The 19,854-nt window shown below is 38.1% G+C and overlaps 1 protein-coding gene across 1 annotated transcript; it reads left to right on the forward strand.

The window, feature by feature from the left end:
* Positions 1 to 1,486: 1,486 nt before the first annotated feature.
* Positions 1,487 to 19,470, forward strand: LOC127671247 (vomeronasal type-2 receptor 116-like). Its single transcript, XM_052165983.1, has 5 exons — positions 1,487 to 1,777; positions 2,141 to 2,947; positions 4,780 to 5,007; positions 10,591 to 10,714; positions 18,542 to 19,470. Exons 1-5 carry the CDS (start codon positions 1,487 to 1,489, stop codon positions 19,468 to 19,470), a joined length of 2,379 nt encoding a protein of 792 aa, XP_052021943.1.
* The last annotated feature ends 384 nt before the right edge of the window (positions 19,471 to 19,854 follow it).

Genomic DNA, 19,854 nt, shown 5'->3' on the forward strand with positions numbered 1-19,854 from the left:
CAATATTTTAAGGCATAGGAGTTTTAGGTGGGCAGATTACCAGAAAACTTTGAAACTCTCCACTGTAATACCTGCCACTATGTCCTGGATGTGGTCCACTTTACTTCTCTGCTCATCTTCAGGTCCATCCAGAAACCACAGTGTCCTGCTAGCAAGACTCCCCCCTTTGATTTCTGCTTTGAAGTATCCCTATATCTCCTGGAAGTTTTGCTATTCACTTTCTTCCCAGCTATTGGTAGTCAGATATATCTTACGTCCTAAAGGCAAGTGAGGAAGGATGAATGTTCACAAAATATCAGACCAGTGATGGTCTGTTGAAATAGCAAAACCAAGAACTGACAACTAAGCCAGTGCTCTACTCCCTGAAAGATTAGAATTCAGCAATCCAATAATAGTGACAAAACATCACACAATGTGCGCCAACATAGAAACTTGCCACCCATCTTGATCCTTTTCCTAGTTTTCTTTCTTTCTTTTCTTTCTTTCTTTCTTTCTTTCTTTCTTTCTTTCTTTCTTTCTTTCTTTCTTTTTTTTTTTTTTTGGATTTGGTTTTTTTTTTTTTTTTTTGAGACCGGGTTTCTCTGTTCCCTGAGACAGAGTTCCTTGGCTGTCCTGGAACTCACCCTGTAGACCAGGCTGGCCACGAACTCAGAAATCTGCCTGCCTCTGCCTCCTAGAGTGCTGGGATTACAGGCGTGTGCCACTGCCACCTAGCTCCTAGTTTTCTTAAGGAGATGAGTCTGGGATAGAAGAAAAAGCCAGAAACCTAGTAAGCTTGAGTATGTCTGAGACCCTGGCATCCTGGTACCCAGGCACCCACCAGAGATTGTAGGCATCTCCTAACTCCCTACTACATTCCTGAATTGGATATTTACCATATTTTCCACATAAGGACATAAGACATGTGATCACATACCACAAAACATAGTTTTCCATGCAAATGAGGTACCTAGTGGCTCTGAGGGTTTACACAATATGTTTCCCTTTCTAGCCATTCCATCTTGCAATAGTTATTTAATCTCTGGCCCACAGAGAGAAGGTTTCATCCATCTATTTTCCAGGGTAAACCAAAAATGAACAGGTTTTTCAAAAGCCAAATCTTGCCACAGATAGACTGAATTCACAAAGTGAGCTCTTTCATAATAGTATATCACATGAATCTGGTGGCTTCATGAAAAATAAACTATTTTTCATGGTTTGGCATACTGGAAGATAAGTACAGTGGATAATTTGTGAAGAAATATATTTCATTCTACGACGGAATTATGTTATATTTCGACATCTGGAAATCAGAGAAAGCAAACTCTCTTGGATATATAATTAATAAGTTTTGCTCTTCAGCATATCATTTGAAATGAAGAATTTGTTGAAGGACTGTGTGTTCTAAGCAAACACAAGCTTTCAGAATATAAAAGTCATTGCTTTAAAGTTATAGGTATAATAGTTATGAGTTCCCAATATGAATGCTGTGATACTTCTATGTAGGATGGATATACGAAACTACCAACTTGTTTTGGCCATGTTATTTGCCATCAATGAAATCAACTTGAACCCTCATGTTTTACCAAACACGTCTCTGGGACTTGAGATATATAGTCTCTCAGATACTGAAAGGAACATTCTGAAGAGTGTATTCTATTGGCTCACAGGTTTGAGCATATTTATCCCTAATTACAATTGTAGAAAAAAGTGGAAATCAGCTGCTACACTTACTGGAATATCATGGAAATCATCTGAAATCTTTGGGACATTGTTGGGTCTTTACAAATTTCCTCAGGTGAGTGCACATGATGTGAGTGGTGGGAAGCCAGCTTTCTTTTCTCAGAATTAGCTGTTTGCAAAATGAAAAGGAGAGATTTTCATTAATTGGCATTAATGAGCAAATAGAAAGACAAGTACGGACACAGTCTGCTTTTTTTTTTTTTACTTTGATGTAGAGTAAGGAGGGTGAACAGTACACAAGGCAATTTAAAACTTTGATACTTTTAATAATTTTTCTGGAAACACTCAGGAGATGAGATGTGACATTAAGAACTATTGAGCAGAGTATCAACTTTATAACTTAAATCGGGTTTTTAAGACTAAGACTATTTAAATGACATTTATTGTTCTCCTTTTTAAAATACTGATTTCCTTTCAGCTTACTGTTGGGCCTTTTGATCATGCAGAGATTGACACAAATCAGTTTACATCTGTGTACCAGGTAGCCCCCAAAGACACGGCTCTGTTCTGTGGTATTGCCTCTTTGATGCTTCATTTCAGCTGGACCTGGGTGGGACTGCTCATCACAGATGACCACAAAGGTTCTCAGTTTGCATCAGATTTTAGAATGGAGATGGAAAAGAACAAAGCCTGCATAGCTTTTGTGGAAACAGTATCGTTTGTGGGAGAACCAATATATTATTTGCTAAGATATGATCAGATACGTACTATAGAGTCATCTGCAGATGTGATTGTAATTTATGAACACAATAATTTCCTATTAACTATAATAGTAAATATCCATAGAAAGTACACAATGAATAAAATCTGGATTATGAATAAAAAATGGATTAGCCCAAGTATTCATCCATATACACTGTCACATTTATCCCATGGGGCTCTCACTTTTTCACCCCATCATGGGGAGATTGTTGGTTTCATAAAATTTATGCAGGAAGCCAATCCTGTTAAGTACCCAGAAGATACTTTTCTTCTTATCTTGTGGATGATTTTTTTCAATTGCTCAAGATTGCATTCTGCACGTAAAATCATTGAAAACTGTCTGCCCAATGCCTCTTTGGGATTGTTGCCAAGGAGTCTTTTTGAAATGGTCATGACTGAAGAGAGTTACAATGTGTACAATGCTGTGTATGCAGTGGCCCACAGTCTCCATGAGAAGAATCTCAATCAAATACAAGTTCAACCACAGGGAAATATTGATAGGACTCTGTTATCCCCCTGGCAGGTAATGTGCCTTTCTTTGTATTTTAAATTCACCAATAGATGCCTGAAAAGCTCTCAAACTAGTAATACTATATTATTTTTCCATTCAATAACCCATAAGACATAGTGCATATTTCAGTGCTTAGATATCAATATAGTTCAATGTCTATGTATATGATAAGTGGCCTGTAGAAGATTCTGTTCAACAGACTAATTCTTCTTTTTTGTAGAAATAGCAGAGATAGCTGGGCATGGTGGCACATGCCTGTAATCCCAGCACTTGGGAGGCAGAAGTAGGCAGATTTCTGAGTTCGAGACCAGCTTGGTCTACAGAGTGAGTTCCAGGACAGCTAGGACTACACAGAGAAACCCTGTCTTGAAAAAGAACCAAAACCCCCAAGCAAACAAAAAAATAGCAGAGATATTTGTCTTGATACTTTCTCAGTAGAAAAACCAAGACTTTCATTAATGTGCCGATCCCTGAGGAATCTTCATGTCTTAGAGTTGGGAATACCCAGGGGATGCTCCACCATCTCAGAGAAGTTGATGGGGGTTGGGTGGTGAGATGGATTAGTCTAAAAAGAGGAACTGCAATCAGGATGGAACTGAATAATTACATTGAAAAGCATACAAAACCTATAAAAAAGGAAATGAAGATCCAAATTCTAGAGTAGATTTAGAAAGTAGAATGGGAATTGCCAAGAAAATGTGATTATAGGGTAAAGGCAATGAAAATGTTGTTTAGAGGATACCCCACTTTAGATAAATAAGAATAATTTGGTGTTTCACAGCATGATATACAGTTAGTTGTGATGGGTAGTCATAGTTGTCAATGTGACTGCATCTGCAATCCAAATCAAAGTGCCAAGCTGCTGGGTCTTGTGGGGTTACCCTGTTAAGCTGTCTTGAGAGGCATGTGTCAGGCGACTTTTGGGTGTTAGGTCATTGGATCTAGGAAAATGTTGTGTGACTTTTTATTCATAGGAACTATAAGCACTCTTTAAGTCAGTGAAGCATACAGGACAACTGTGTATCTCTGGGTTTCATAGAAGTCAACATACATGTAAATCATGGCTACCAATTCATGTTAAGCTATGCTTTCTAGTTTGAAAACTGCCATTGTATTCTATGTTGCTAAGTTTATAAAACATTTGATTGTTTGAAATACATGTTCTCATTCTTGCAAATAAACCAGAACAAAAAGAAAAAAGAAAGAAGAAAAAAAATCCAGGTTTTCAAGTTCATTTTACACAAAATATATACAAAATTCCTGTATGCCATTAGCATAAGTATGTGCTCTAAATCAGCCCACTCCTACTCTCCACCAAACACAAATAACCTCATCTTAAACATTGAGGCTGTGAAAATGTCCGGAAATATAAGGATATACCTAGTTTTTCAAAGAAGTTGAGATCTGTTCACTCCATAGTCCTTGAACATTTAGTAGTACTTGGAAGAGTAATAAGATAGTTTTTTTTCAACAATGGCAAAGTAATACGCTCTTTTGTAGCATTTTATAGATTCTTGGAATTATATTTTATTCTATTAGATAATAGTGATAGAAATGAAGTAGTTTCAATCTTTTGAAAAGGGATAAAAAGTTGTGACTTGTTTGCTGTATTATCTTTGATCATTTGGTACTTCTTGGCCTGGCATTTTCTATGCAAACTGACATTTAAGAAATAAATTATATTTATTTTCTCCTAAGGTTTCTTTTGTTGTGTTCAATCCCATAGATAATTAATTAAAACAGTGTTAACATCATACCTTATTGTCAGGAAATAACTCCTTATTCATAATTAAATTATAAATCCATAACTTCAACTTCATCATACGATTTCTCATATCTTTCAGCTTCACCCTTTTCTGAAGACTATTCAATTCAAAAACTCTGTTGGTGACCCTGTGGTTCTGGACTGGAAAAGGATGGCTGATCCAGAGCATGATATTCACAACGTTTGGAACTTTCCATCAGGTCTTTCACTATTGGTGAAAGTGGGTACATTTGTTCCTAGTACTTCCAAGGGGGAACAGCTGATGATATCTGAATACATGATTAACTGGCCCATAGGATTTACAGAGGTGTGATTCTAAGTAAATCTTATATGCTTCTTGATGTAGTAAATCTTGGTTGTTAATAATTACCCCATCAATACACTCATAACTATTATTATTAAGAGTTTTACTGATCGCTCATTCTTGTGGAAGTGTTTTAAATATTTTTAAATTATCTAATTATTTTGACCTTTAAAGAAAGGTTATCAGTTAGTACTTTCTGATATCATTGTAACATAAGAGATATCACGCTGTTTACATTAACTTCTAGAGTCCAAGGTAAATTTTTTTTCAAAATAACACAAATTGAACTTCCCTGAGAAGAGGAATCTTAGTATAGGTAGTATTTCTGATCTTCTTTCATCAAGGAAAACCTGTCGAGTATTGTCATAAAACATGGTAGTATGAGGGACCATTACTATGGGAGACATTTCCCTAATTTATTAAAAAAATGGGATTAGAAAGAAATTAGTGAAAAAAACACCCTTACCAATAATAACCACAAATAATGTAAACTATTTTGATGTATCTCTAACCAAGGAAATCAAAGACGTGTATGAAAACAAATTCAAGTCCTTGAAGAAATAAATAGAAGAAGATGTGAGAAGATGGAAACCTCTTTCATCCTCATGGATGAATTTGATTAATCTAGTGAAAATTGGAAATTTAGAGTGTTACCTAAATTTTACAAATTTAATATAGGAATCTACAGATACAGTGTAATTCCTATGAAAATTCTCACGCAATTATTTACAGACCTTCAAAGAGCAATTCTCAACTTCATATGGAAAAAACAAGAACCAAGGATAGCTAAATGAACCTGAACAATAAAAGAACTTTGGGAGAAATCACCATCCTTGCCCTCAAAATGTAATACTGAGCAATGGTATAAAACCTTTATAGTTTCCTATAAAATGAAAGTAGTTGATCAGTGGAATGAAATCAGCTCCCTGTAGTACATTTACGGACACTTGATTTTTGACAGAAGCCAAACCTTACAATGGAAAAAGAAAGAAAGCATCTTCAACAAATGATATCTCTCCTACTGAATATATGCTTATAGAAGAAGGCAAATAGACCAATATTTATCACTCTGAAGACACCCAAGACCAAGTGCATCAAAAACCTTAACATATTGAAAAGATATGGAGAGAGGGGGCAGCCTTGTCTAGTCCCTGATTTTAGTGGGATTGCCTCAAGTTTCTCTCCATTTAGTTTGATGTTGACTACCGGTTTGCTGTATATTGCTTTTACTATGTTTAGATATGGGCCTGGTATTCCTGTCTTTTCCAAGATTTTTAGCATGAAAGGATGCTGAATTTTGTCAAATGCTTTTTCAGCATCTAATGAAATGATCATGTGGTTTTTTTCTTTGAGTTTGTTTATGTAGTGGATAGCATTTATAGATTTCCGTATATTGAACCATCCCTGCATCCCTGGGATGAAGCCTACTTGATCATGGTGGATGATCATTTTGATGTGTTCTTGGATTCAGTGGGCAAGAATTTTATTTAGTATTTTTGCATCGATGTTCATAAGGGAGATTGGCCTGAAATTCTCTTTCTTAGTTGGGTCTTTGTGTGGTTTTGGTATCAGCGTAATAGTGGCTTCGAAGAAGGAGTTTGGTAGTGTTCTTTCTGTTTCTATTTGGTGGAAGAGTTTGAAGAGTATTGGTGTTAAGTCTTCTTTGAAGGTCTGATAGAATTCTGCACTGAAACCATCTGGTCCTGTGCTTTTATTGGTTGGAAGCCTATCTATGACCCCTTCTATTTCTTTAGGGGTTATGGGTCTGTTTAGATGGTCTATTTGATCCTGGTTTAATTTTGGTAACTGGTATCTGTCTAAGAAAATGTCGATTTCCTCCAGATTCTCCAGTTGTGTTGAGTACAGGTTTTTGTAGTAGGATCTGATGATTTTTTGAATTTCCTCGGTTTCTGTTGTGATATCTCCGTTTTCATTTCTAATTTTGTTAATTTAGATACTTTCTCTGTGCCCTTTGGCTAGTCTGGCTAAGGGTTTATCTATCTTGTTGATTTTTTTTCAAAGAACCAGCTTTTGGTCTTGTTGATTCTTTGTATGGTTCTTGTGGTTTCTACTTGATTGATTTCGGCCCTGAGTTTGATGATTTCCTGTCTTCTCCTCCTCCTGGGTGAATTAGCTTCTTCTTGTTCCAGGGTTTTCAGTTGTTCCGTTAATCTTCACCTCACACCAGTCAGAATGACTAAGGTCAAAAACTCAGGAGACAGCAGGTGTTGGCGAGGATGTGGAGAAAGAGGAACACTCCTCCACTGCTGGTGGGATTGCAAGATGGTGCAACCACTTTAGAAATCAGTCTGGCGGTTCCTCAGAAAACTGGGCATGTCACTTCCTGAGGACTCTGTTATACCACTACTGGGCATATATCCAGAGGATTCTTCAGCATGCAATAAGGACACATGCTCGACTATGTTGATAGCAGCCCTATTTGTAGTAGCCAGAAGCTGGAAAGAGCCTAGATGTCCTTCAACGGAGGAATGGATACTAAAAATGTGGTATATTTACACAATGGAGTACTATTCAGCCATTAGAAACAATGAATTCATGAAATTTTTAGACAAATGGATGTAGATGGAGAACATCATACTAAGTGAGGTAACCCAGTCTCAAAAGATCAATCATGGTATGCACTCACAGATAAGTGGATGTTAGCCTAGAAACTTTGAATACTCAGGACATAATCCACAAATTAAATGATGTCCAAAAAGAATGGAGGAGTGGGCCCTGGTTCTGGAAAGACTCAGTGCAAGAGTATAGGAGAATTCCAGAACAGGGAAGTGGGAAGGGGTAGATGGAAGAATAGGGGGACAGAAGAGGGATTATGGGACTTGCGGGGAGTGGGGACCCAGAAAAGGGGAAATCATTTGCAATGTAAATAAAATAAATAAATAAATAAATAAAAACAAACCTTAACATAATACCAAGATACACAGAGTCTAATAGAAGAGAAAGTGTGAAATAGCTTTGAACCCATTGGCAGAGAAGACAATTTCCTGGACGGATCATGAAACCATTGATAACTGAACCTGAAATGCTTCCATAAGGCAAAGGACAATATCAATAGGACAAAAGTGGCAGCTGATAGACTGTGAAAAGATCTTCATTAACATTACATTCAGTAGAAGTCTAATATTCTAAATAATGAGTAATTCAAGAAATTAGATTCCTTATTTTGAAAAGCTAATAACAAAATTTTTAAAATGTGGTAAAGAACTAAATAGAGAATTCTCAAAAGAGGAGCCTTGAATGTCTTAGAAGAAGTTAAAGAAATGTTCAACAACCATAGTCATCAGGGAAATGCAAGTGAAAATGACCCTGAGAAATCATCTTACACCAATCAAAATGGCTAAAATAAAAAGAAATACTCAAGAGATAGCATATGGTAGTAAGGATATAGATAAAGGGCAGCACTCCTCTCTTTCTGGTGTGATTGCAAACTTGTACAATCACACAGGAAAACAATCTGGCATTTTCTCAGAAAACTTGAAATAGTACTACGTGAAGAAGTGTATATATACTGCTTCTGGGCATATAACCAAAACTGCTCTACCATATCAGAAAGACACTTGCTCTACTATCTTTATAGCATCCTTATCCATAATAGCCAGAAACTGGAAACAACGCAGATAGGCCTCAATAGAAAAACAGATTCAGAAAATGTGGTTCATTCACATAGTGGTCTACTATTCAGCTATTAAAACACTTGGCCATTATAAATATTCAAGGAAAATGGATGGAACTAGAAAATATCCTCCTCAATGAGGTAACCCAGACCGAAAAGGCATGCACTGTATTTGCTCACTCTTGAGAGGACATTAGTCATAAAGTACATGATAGCTCTGATTCAGTCCACAGATCCAGTGAAGCTAAATAAAGCAGGATACTGAAGGAAGCATACTAGAATCTCACTTAGAAGTGGTTTTTAAATAGTCATAATTGGTAGATGGAGGAAGGACTTGGGTGTGAGAGGGAAGGTGGTAGGGAATGGTGGTCTCAGTATCAGGTGTTGGGAGAATTAGAAGAATGAAAGGCAATCTGTAGCTGCCAGCAGTGGAGGGTTTGGGGGAATCACAAGAAGTGTCAGAAACATGGCTTTAGGAAGGGTACCAGTAGAAAATTCAGGTGATCATAGCTGAGAAAAATAGCCGTGGAGATATAGTACATGAAGAGGATAAACAACTCCTATAGCCATGCTGGTCCTGCCTTGGGGGGATAAGGACAACAACACAGACACAAAAATTTTGACCCCAAATCTGTCCTATTTAAAAGAAATGCAAGGATGGAAGAGAGATTGATAGAATGGCCAACCAATAATTGGCCCAATTTGAGATCCATCCTGGGGCAATACTCAATCCCTGAAACAGTTAATGATATTTTGTTATGCTTGCAGAAAAAGACCTAGCACAAGTGTCGTCCAAGATACTTCACCCAACAGTAGACAGACGCAGATGAAGAGATCCACAGCCTAACACTGGACAGAGCTAAGGTTCTCTTATGGAAGGATTGAGGATAGTTTAGGAACTGCACAGGAAGACCAAGAGTCTAGTAACCTCAACCCTTGGGGGCTCTGACAAAATAATCCACCAATCAAAGGTCATACATGAGATAGACATAGTCTCAACACCCTCAAAATATATAGTAGATGTGCAGCTCAAACTCCATGTTTGTTCCAAAAAGCTGAAGTGGGGGCTGTCCTTAAGCTATCTGTGGGACTCACTCCACAACTTAGCTGCCTTCCTTGGCCAGAGTGGGAGAGTATGAAGCTAATCCTGTAGAGACATGATGTGGCAGAGTGGCAGTAAATCCAGGGGGCCCACACACTCTCAGCACAGCAGGCCAGGGGGAGGAGTGTTAGGGTGTGGACTAGGAGAGGTAGCATCCTGTATGTGAAATTAATAAAACAATTAGTGAAAAAATAATCGCAATGACACATAAAATGGAGTGGTGTCAGGTGGTCCTAAGTTGTTTAAGAATCATGGGTGAGAAACCCATGATTAGCAGGATAGTAAACAGAAATACTGCATGTTCTCCATTTCTATTAATTTTCCAGTTTCCTGCTTTAACTCCTGTCCTTATTTCCATTGATGAGAAACATGTCTGTCCTCAGTTTACTATTGGCACGGTGTTTGATCACAATAGAAACTACAACTAAGACAACTAGAAAGGCAGTCACAGTCAGTTTTCTGGCGGCCTTTGCTTTTAAGCCTTTGGCAGACACACAACAAACTGAGAGGATGTCCCTTTATTCTTAAGTCTCATCTTGGAAAAATGGCAACAAAACCAATGTGAGGAAAGTAGGATTTTCTTCAGAACATCGCAGTTGGAGGGTGAAGTTCATCATGGCAGGGAATCAGGACAGCAGTGATGTGAGGAAATTGGGCAGATTCTGTCCACATTCAGCAGGAGGAAAGCGATCTCTGTTGCTGGCCAAACTTCATTTCCACTTTTCATTCAATAGCACGTTTGTACGTTTTTAAATATAAATTTTAATTAATACACCTTCCATTATAAAATATGTACTTGGGCAGTGATTAGGAGCTAAGCATTTTGTATCTTGTATTAAATATTTTTCAGATTCCTCGGTCTGTCTGCAGTGAGAGCTGCAGTCCTGGATTCAGGAAAGTTGTTCTGGAGGGAAGGCCTACCTGTTGCTTTGACTGCAGTCCTTGCCCAGACAATGAGATTTCCAATGAGACAGGTGAAGGACAAGTCTCTCAGAGGGTTTTACATCTTCTCTATGGCGCACTGACAAAACTAAGTAATGGAAAAAAATTAGAGAAGAGAACTACGTGGCAATTACACTACTTCAGATTCGCAACTAGATCTTTAAGTCTATGCTCTTTCTTTAAATTTTTTGTTGTTTGTTTTATTTGTTTACATTTCAAATATTATCTCCCTTCCTGTTTTGCCCTCAGCAAACACCCAATCCTATCCCTCCTGCTTCTATGATGATGCCACCCCCACCCACACAACACCTTCCTACTTCAGAGCCCTAGCATTCTCCACCACTGCGTCATCCACCCTCCACAGGACTAAAGGGGTCCCCTCCCACTGTTGTCAGATAAGATAATCTTCTGGTGCATATGTAGCTGTACCCATGGGTCCCTCCATTTGTTCTGGTTGGTTGATACTGTTCTTCCTATGGAGTTGAAACCCCTTCAGCTCCTGCAGGCCTTTGTCTAACTCCTCCATTGGGATTCTTGTGATCAGTCCAATGATTGGCTGTGAGCATCCCCATCTGTATTTCTCAGGCTCTGTCAGCAGACACCTGTATCTGGCTCCTCTGAGCAAGCACTTTTATTATTATTAGTTATATTCTTTATTTACATTTCAAATGTCGTCCCCATTCCTGATTTCCTCCTGAAAATCCCCTAACTCATCGCCCCTCCCCCTGCTCACCATTCCACGGACTCTCACTTCCCTGTCTTGGGGTTCCCCTATACTGGGGCATCTAGCTTTCTCAGGACCAAGGGCCTCTCCTCCCTTTGATGTCCAACTAGGCCATCCTCTGCTTCATATGTATCTGGAGCCATGGGTCCGTCCATGTGTACTCTATGGTTGATGGTTTAGTCCCTGGGAGCTCTGGGGGAGCTGGGTGGTTCATATTGTTGTTCTTCCTATGGCGCTGCAACCCCTTCAGCTCCTTGGGTCTCTTCTCTAGTTCGTCCATTGTGCTCAGTTCAATGGTTGGCTGAGAGCATCCACCTCTGTATTTGTCAATCACTGGAAGAGCCTCCCAGGTGTCAGCTATATCAGGTTCCTATCAGCAAGCACTTGTTGGCATCCACAATAGTCTCCAGGTTTTGTAACTGTATATGAGATGGATCCCTAGGTGGAGCAGTCTCTGGTTTATCTCTCCCTCAGTCTCTGATCTACACTTTGTCTCTGTATCTCCTCCTATGGGTATTTAGTTCCCCCTACTAAGAAGGACTAGAGTATCCACAATTTGTTCTTCTATCCTCTTGAGCTTCATTAGTCTGTGAATTGTATCCTGACACTCTTTTCTCCTCATCCTCTGCTCTGTCAACCAATTTTCTCCCTCTAGCTCCCATTATTATTTTCTTCCATCTTCTAAGTAGGACTGAAGGATCCACAATTTGGTCTTCTTTCAGCTTGATCTTCATTGTTTGTCCATTGTATGGTGGGTATTACAAGCCTTTTGCCTAATAGCCACATCACTATGAGAGAGTAGTACATATGTTTCATGTTCTTTTGCTGCTCAACATTTTCAGTGAGGATGGTATTTTCTACTTCCATCCATTTGAATGCAAAACTCAAAGTTGCCATTTCTAATAGCTAAATAGCACTCCATTGCGTATTTGCATGATAAGTATTGTATCCATTCTTTCATTGATGGGCATCTGGGTTGTTTCAAGTTCTGGCTATTATAAAAAAGGCTGATATGATCATATTGGAGAGTCTTTTGGATATATGCCCAGGAGTGGTGTAACTGGATCCTCAGGTAGTACTATTTACAATTTTCTGAGAAACTATCACACTGATTTCAAGAGTGGTTTTACCAGCTTCCATTCCCACCAGCAATAGTAGAGTTTGCCTCTTTCTCCACATCCTTACCAGCATTTGCTGTCACCTGAGAGTTTGATTTTAGTTATTCTAAAGGGTGTGTGGTAGAATCTGAGGGTCATTTTGATTTACATTTCCCTGATGACTAAGAATGTTGAACAATTCACTAGGAGCTTCTAAGCCACTTGAGATTCCTTATTTGGAAAGTCTTTTATTAGCTCTGTATTCCATTTTTAATAGCATTACCTGGTTCTCTGGAGTCTTTATGCTAACGTCTTTGATCCACTTCACTTGCAGTTTTGTTCAGGGTGATAGATATACATCTATTTTCATTTTTCTACATCAGACATCCCATTAGCTCACCACTATTATTTAGATACTTTCTTTTTTCCCTATTGTATGATTTTGGGTTTTTGTCAGAAATTTAAGTGTCTGTAGGCATGTGGCTTTGAGGATTGATTCCATTGATCAATATGTTTGTTCCTAGACTAGTATCATGCAGATTTTATTACTATTACTTAAGGTCAAGGATGGGGTTGCCTCCAAAAGTTCTGTTATAGTTCAGGATTCCCTTAGTGATGCTGGGATTTTGTTTTTCCATATAAAGTTAAGATTACTATTTCAAGGTCTGTAAAGAATTGTAATTTTGATGGGAATTGGATTGAATACGTAGATTACTTTTGGTTTGGTAATCATTTACATTATGTTAATTTCAATTTCAAGGGCATGAGAGATCTTTGGATATTCTGATATCTTTCTCAATGTTTTCTTCAGTGATTTCAAGATAATTTCTTATAGGTTTTCAGTTGCATGGCTAGAATTACATGAAGATATTTATATTATTTGTAAATATTGTAAAGTAATCTGTTTCCCTAATTTCTTTCTCAGCTCATTTACCATTTGTGTAAAGAAGGAGTATGGCATTTTTAATGTTAATTTTGTATTCAGCCACTTTTTTCTGATTTTTAATATTTCTTTAATTATTATTTCTTTTTTCTTTTTTATTAATTTTATTAATTTTATTCGATACATTTTTTATTTACATTTCAAATGATTTCCCCTTTTCTGGTCCCCTACTCCCCGAGTGTTCATCAGTTGTACGTGTTCTCTGGTAGAAATTTTTGGAATTATTTATGTTTATTATCATATCATCTGTCAAAAGCAATACTTTGACTTCTTTCTTTCCAATTTGTAGCCACTTGATCTGTTTTAGTTCTCTGACTGTTCCAGCTAGAACTTCAACCTCTGTATTGAATAGATTAGTGAGAGTGGGCAACATTGTCTTGTCCCTGATCTTAGTGGAATTACCTAAGTTTCTGTCCATTTAATTTGATATTAGCTACTGGCTTTCTGTATGTTGTTTGTGTAAAATTTAGATCTTTGACATATATCCCTGATTTTTCAAATACTTTAAAAATGAATTGATGTCACATTTTCTTTCTTTTAATTAATTTTTTACACTCCATATTTTATTCACCCCCATCTACTCACCAACTGTTCAACATCTCATACTTCCTTCACACCCCCTGTCTCCACATGGAGGTCCAGACCCCCAACCTGCCTGACCTCTAAACTCCCTGAGGTCTCCAGTCTCTTGATGGTTAGGTGCATCATCTCATAACACTGACCCATCAGTCCTCTACTGTATGTGTGCTGGGAGCTGGTATATGCTGCCTGTTTGGTGGTCCAGTGATCGAAAGATCACATAAGTCCAGATTAATTGAGACTGCTGGTCCTCCTACAGGATCGCTCTTCTCCTCTGCTTCTTTCAACCTTCACTATTTCAACAACAGGGGTCAGCTGCTTCTGTCTATTGGTTGGGTACAAATATCTGCATCTGACACTTTCTGCTGCTTTTTGGGATTTCCAGTGCTCTGTCAAGCTAGGAGGTTCCTTTCTGTGAATGAATTGGTATCACATTTTCATAATGTTTCCTTCATCATTTAATGAGATGATCAATATGTTTTTTTTTCTTCAGTTTTTTTCTATGGTGAATCAGGCAGAAGGATTTTCATGTATTGAACCATCTTTGGATCTCAGGGATGAATCCTACTGAGTTATGGTTTATGACATTTTTGATGTGTTCTTGGAATTGGTTTGTGAGTTTTGATTTTTATAGATTGTTTTTAGTATTTCTGCATCAATATGCATAAGTGAAATAGGTCCGAAATTATTTTTGTTTGTTGAGTCTGTGAAATTTGTGTATCAGTTTGACCGTGGACTCATAAAATGAGTTTGGCAGTGCTCCTGCTTCTATTTGGTGGAGTAATCCGTGAAGCATTGGTTTTAGCTCTCCTTTAAAAGTCTGGGAGAATTCTGAAATAAAACCACCTGGCCCTGGGTATTTTTTTTTATTTGATATATTTTTTTTTTACATTTCAAATGATTTCCCCTTTTCTGTTCCCCCACTAACCAAAAGTCCCATAAGCCCTCTTCCCTCCCCCTGTTCTCCCATACACCCCTTCCCACTTCCCTGTTCTGGTTTTGCCCTATACTTCTACACTGAGTCTTTCCAGAACTAGGGGCCTCTTCTACATTCTTCTTGCACATCATTTGATGTGTGGATTATGTTTTGGGTATTCCAATTTTCCAGGGTATTTTTAATCAAGAGACATTTCATGACTGCTTCTCTCTTTTTTTTTAGGGTTTTAGAGATATTTATATAGGATACCTGATCTTGATTTAACTTTAGTAAGTGTGGAATTTGTTTAGAAATTCAGCCAGTTCATTAAGCTTTTTCAGTTTTGTGGAGTATAAGCTTTGAAGTAAGCTAACACTTTTTTTTTCTTGTCTGTGTTTTTGCCTCCCTTTTCATTTCTGATTTTATTTATTTATATATATATTTATTTATGTTTGATTAGATGTTTTCTTTACTTGCATTTCAAATGTTATCCCCTTTCCTCGTTTCCCCTCTGAAAACGCCCTATTCCATCGCCCCTCCCCCTGCTCACCAACCTACACACTCATGCTTCCTTGTCCTGGCATTCCCCTATACTGAGGCATCGAATCTTCTCAGGACCAATGGATTCTCCTCTCTTTGATGTCCAACAAGGCCATCCTCTGCTACATACGAAGCGGGAACCATGGGTTCCTCCATGTGTACTCTTTGGTTGGTGGTTTAGTCCCTGGGAGCTCTGGGGTGTTCTTGTTGGTTCATATTGTTGTTGCTTCTATGGGACTACAAGTTCCTTCAGCTCCTTGGGTCCTTTCTCTAGGTCCTCCATTGGGGACCTTATGATCAGTTCAGTGGTTTTCGGAGATCATCAACCTCTGGATTTGTCAGGTACTGGCAGAGCCTCTCAAGAGACAGCTATTTCGGGCTACTGTCAGCAAGTGCTTGTTGGCATCCACAGTAGTGATTGGGTTTGGTGACTATATATGGGATTGGTCTCTCTGTGGGGCATCTCTCTCTGGAAGGTCTTTCATTCAGGCTCTGCTCACACTTGGTCTCTTTATCTCCTCCCATGGGCATTTTGTGCCCCCTTCTAAGAAGGAACAAGTATTCATACTTTGGTGTTCCTTCTTCTTGAGCTATGTTTGGTCTCTGAATTGTATCTTAGGTATTCTGAGCTTCTAGGCTTATATCCACTTATCAGTGAGCACATACCACGTGGGATGACATCTTCTACTTCCATTCATTTCCCTAAGAATTTCAAAATTAATAAATTCATTGTTTTTAATAGCTGAATAGTGTATTCTATTGTGTAAATGTACCACATTTTCTGTATCCATTCCAGTGTTGAGGAACATGTAGGTTCTTCCCAGCTTCTGGCTGCTATGAACATAATGTAGCATGTGTCCTTATTACATGTTGGAGAATCATCTGGGTATATGCCCAGCAGTGGTAAAGCTGGGTCATCAGGTAATACTATGTCCAATTTTCTGAGGAAACAGCAAACTGACTTCAGAGTGGTTGTACCAGCTTGCAGTCCCACCAGCAGTGGAGGGGAGGGGTGTTCCTCTTTCTCCACATCCTTGCCAGCACCTGCTGTCACTTGAGTTTTTGATCTTAGCCATTCTTATTGGGATGAGGCAGAAATTCAGGGTTGTTTTGATTTGCATTTCCCTGATGACTAAGGATCTTGAACATTTCTTTAGGTGTTTCTCAGTAAGAGAAAGAAATTACAAAAATAACATCCTACACAGTAATCACCAACAATACAAAGTATCTTGATGTGACTCTAACCAAACAAGTCAAAGATCTGTATGACAAGAACTTCAAGTCACTGAAGAAAGAAATTGAAGAAGACCTCAGAAGATGGAAAGATCTCCTATGCTTGTGGATTGGCAGGATTAATATAGTAAAAATGACCATCTTGTCAAAAGCAATATACAGATTAAATGCTGTCCCCATCCAAATTCCAACTCAATTTTTCAGAGTTAGAAAGAGCAATTCTCAAATTCATCTGGCATAACAAAAAACCCAGGATAGTAAAAATGATTCTCAAAAATAAAAGAACTTCTGTGGGAATCCAGCATCCTGGACCTCAAACTGTACTACAGAGCAACAGTGTTTAAAAAGTGAATGATAAACTGGTACAGTGACAGACTGGTAGATCAGTGCAATGGAATTGAAGACCCAGAAATGAAACAACACACCTATGGTCACTTGATGTTTGTCAAAGTAGGTAAAACCATCCAGTGAGAAAAAGATTATCATTTCATCAAATGGTTATGGTTTAACTGGTGATCAGCTTGCAGAAGAATGCAAATTGATCCATTATTATCTCCTTGTACAAAGCTCAAGTTCAATTGGATCAAGGACCTCCACATATTCACAAAGATTTAGTTCTTAAAATCTATTCTTTAAATCTATTCTGGAGGAAAAAAGAAAACATAAATTTAACTATTAAGTAGTTCTTTTCCTGGAAATGTTTCAAAAAGTTTTCCAAAACAGTAAACTAATAGCCACGAAATTATCTCAATATGAAAAGGAACTTACATCCCCTACTCTACCCAAAATTTCATCACAGAACCCAGTAGTAGTTAAAAGAGAAAAGGCCTACTAACTTTTCTCAAACATCCATATATTCACTATAATACCTGTGAGAACTTCCTTCCATCAAAAATGAAAGGGGCTGGGGAAAGATAAGGAATGGTTTGAAGACATATTTAGTAGTTTCCAACCAACATCACATGAGAAGAAAATATTTTCAAACTGAAAAAAAATTATAAATAAAAATGAATTTGTGTCATATATCCCAGACTAAAAAATCATTTTACATAAGAAATTCAATGAAAAATGTTTATTTCAAAATTGAATTCGCATCTTCTATTGGAAATTTAGAAATATTTTTGAGAACTGCTATAAAAATTGAATTAGTTATTGCAATGTAATTTGGTATTTTCTAGTTTGAAAATATGTGCTTCAACTGTACTACAAAATATAAATAAAAGAGAGGTAAAAAGCTAAAAATAAGAATACTTCAATATACAACTAAAATAAATAGGCTCTCGGTATGAGATTTTATGGGTTTTTTTCATTGTCAATTTGACACAATCAAGATTTATGTAATAAAAGAAAAACCACAATTGAAAATCCTTTGAAGGGCTGGACTGTAGCAAAGAGTTTTGTACATCCTCATGTTTAGTGGTTGCTGTGGGCTGCGCTGCCTCACTGGGTTGGTGCACCTCTGAGGAGGTGATCACAAGCTACATAACAAAGCAGGTCAGAGGTAGCACCACACCACAGTGGACTCACCTTCAGTTCGTACCTCCTTATCCTCCCTCCAGTTCCTGCATAGTTTCCTCAGTGATATACTTATAATGTATAATGTGAAAAATACCATATTCACCAGAAAAGGATACTCTTCATGGGGTTTTTGGAAAGAAGTATAAACCTTAACTTGTGTAATTATTTACTTTAGAATACTCATATCTCCATGCCAAAAGTGGCAAGGGAACATGGTTGCAATAACAATCCAATGAGTTTGAAGCATAAAATGTAGTAGGGTAAAGGGAAACTTGACCATGCATTCATGATCAACTTCATTTCCACCAGGTATGGATCAGTGTGTGCACTGTCCAGAAACTCATTATGCAAATGCAGAGAAGACACACTGCCTGGAGAAAACTGTCACCTTTCTGGCCTATGATGATCCCTTGGGGAAGGGACTCACATTCGTGTCCTTTGGATTTTCTACTCTCACAGCTCTTGTTATTGGGGTCTTTGTAAACCACAGAGACACTTCAGTAGTGAAGGCCAATAACAGTTCTCTCAGTTACATCCTGCTCATCACTCTGACCCTCTGTTTCCTCTGTCCATTGCTCTTCCTTGGTCTTCCACACACAGCCACATGTATCCTTCAACAGAACGTGTTTGGACTTCTGTTCACCGTGACTCTATCCACTGTGTTGGCCAAAACCATCACTGTAGTTATGGCCTTCAAGATTACAGCTCCAGGAAGAAAGAATAGATGGTTGCAGATATCACAGGTCCCTAAGTGTGTCATTCCAGCTTGCACTCTGATACAAGTACTTCTCTCTGGCATATGGCTGGGAACATGCCCTCCATTTATTGACATGGATGCTCACTCTGAACAGGGACACATCATCATACTTTGCAACAAGGGCTCAGATGTTGCCTTCCACTGTGCTCTGGCCTACCTGGGAGTCATGGCCTTGGGTAGTTACCTCCTGGCTTTCTTGTCCAGGAACCTTCCTGACACATTTAATGAATCCAAGTCCATGGCTTTCAGCATGCTTGTGTTCTGCAGTGTTTGGGTCACGTTCCTCCCTGTCTACCACAGCACCACTGGGAAGGTCAGGGTAGCTATGGAAATGTTCTCTATCCTGGCTTCCAGTGCAAGCATTCTAATTGTAATCTTTGTCCCTAAGTGCTACATTGTTTTGTTTAGGCCAGAATTAAACACACTTCCTCATACCAGGGATGAAAGACACCACAGGGGCAAATATTTACTTAAAACATAGTTCACATGATTCTTCATCTAAACTGAATTTTACTGGATCTCTACCGTTCTGACCATCACATATTAGGTCACATGTTTTTCCTGTGATGGCTTTGTGCGTATGGCTTCTTCTCAGCAGGTATTATATTCTGAGCTTAATTCCCTGGAACCCCATGATGAAGTAAGGAATTGATTTTCTGAAGTTGGACTAGTGCATTTCCAGTCCCCAAAATAAGTAAACATTTGTAATATAACTTTAGAAAACCCTTTTGAAAACAATCATTACATTTAGATATGATTGCATGAACTCTTATTGTTTCCACTGACTTAAATTATTAATTTTTCCTATTGAAATCTCTCACATTTTGCAATAAGGACACTCTATTCACTAAATCATGTGATGGTC

Source organism: Apodemus sylvaticus, chromosome 20 (genome assembly GCF_947179515.1).
Source record: "Apodemus sylvaticus chromosome 20, mApoSyl1.1, whole genome shotgun sequence".
Classification (NCBI taxonomy): domain Eukaryota; kingdom Metazoa; phylum Chordata; class Mammalia; order Rodentia; family Muridae; genus Apodemus; species Apodemus sylvaticus.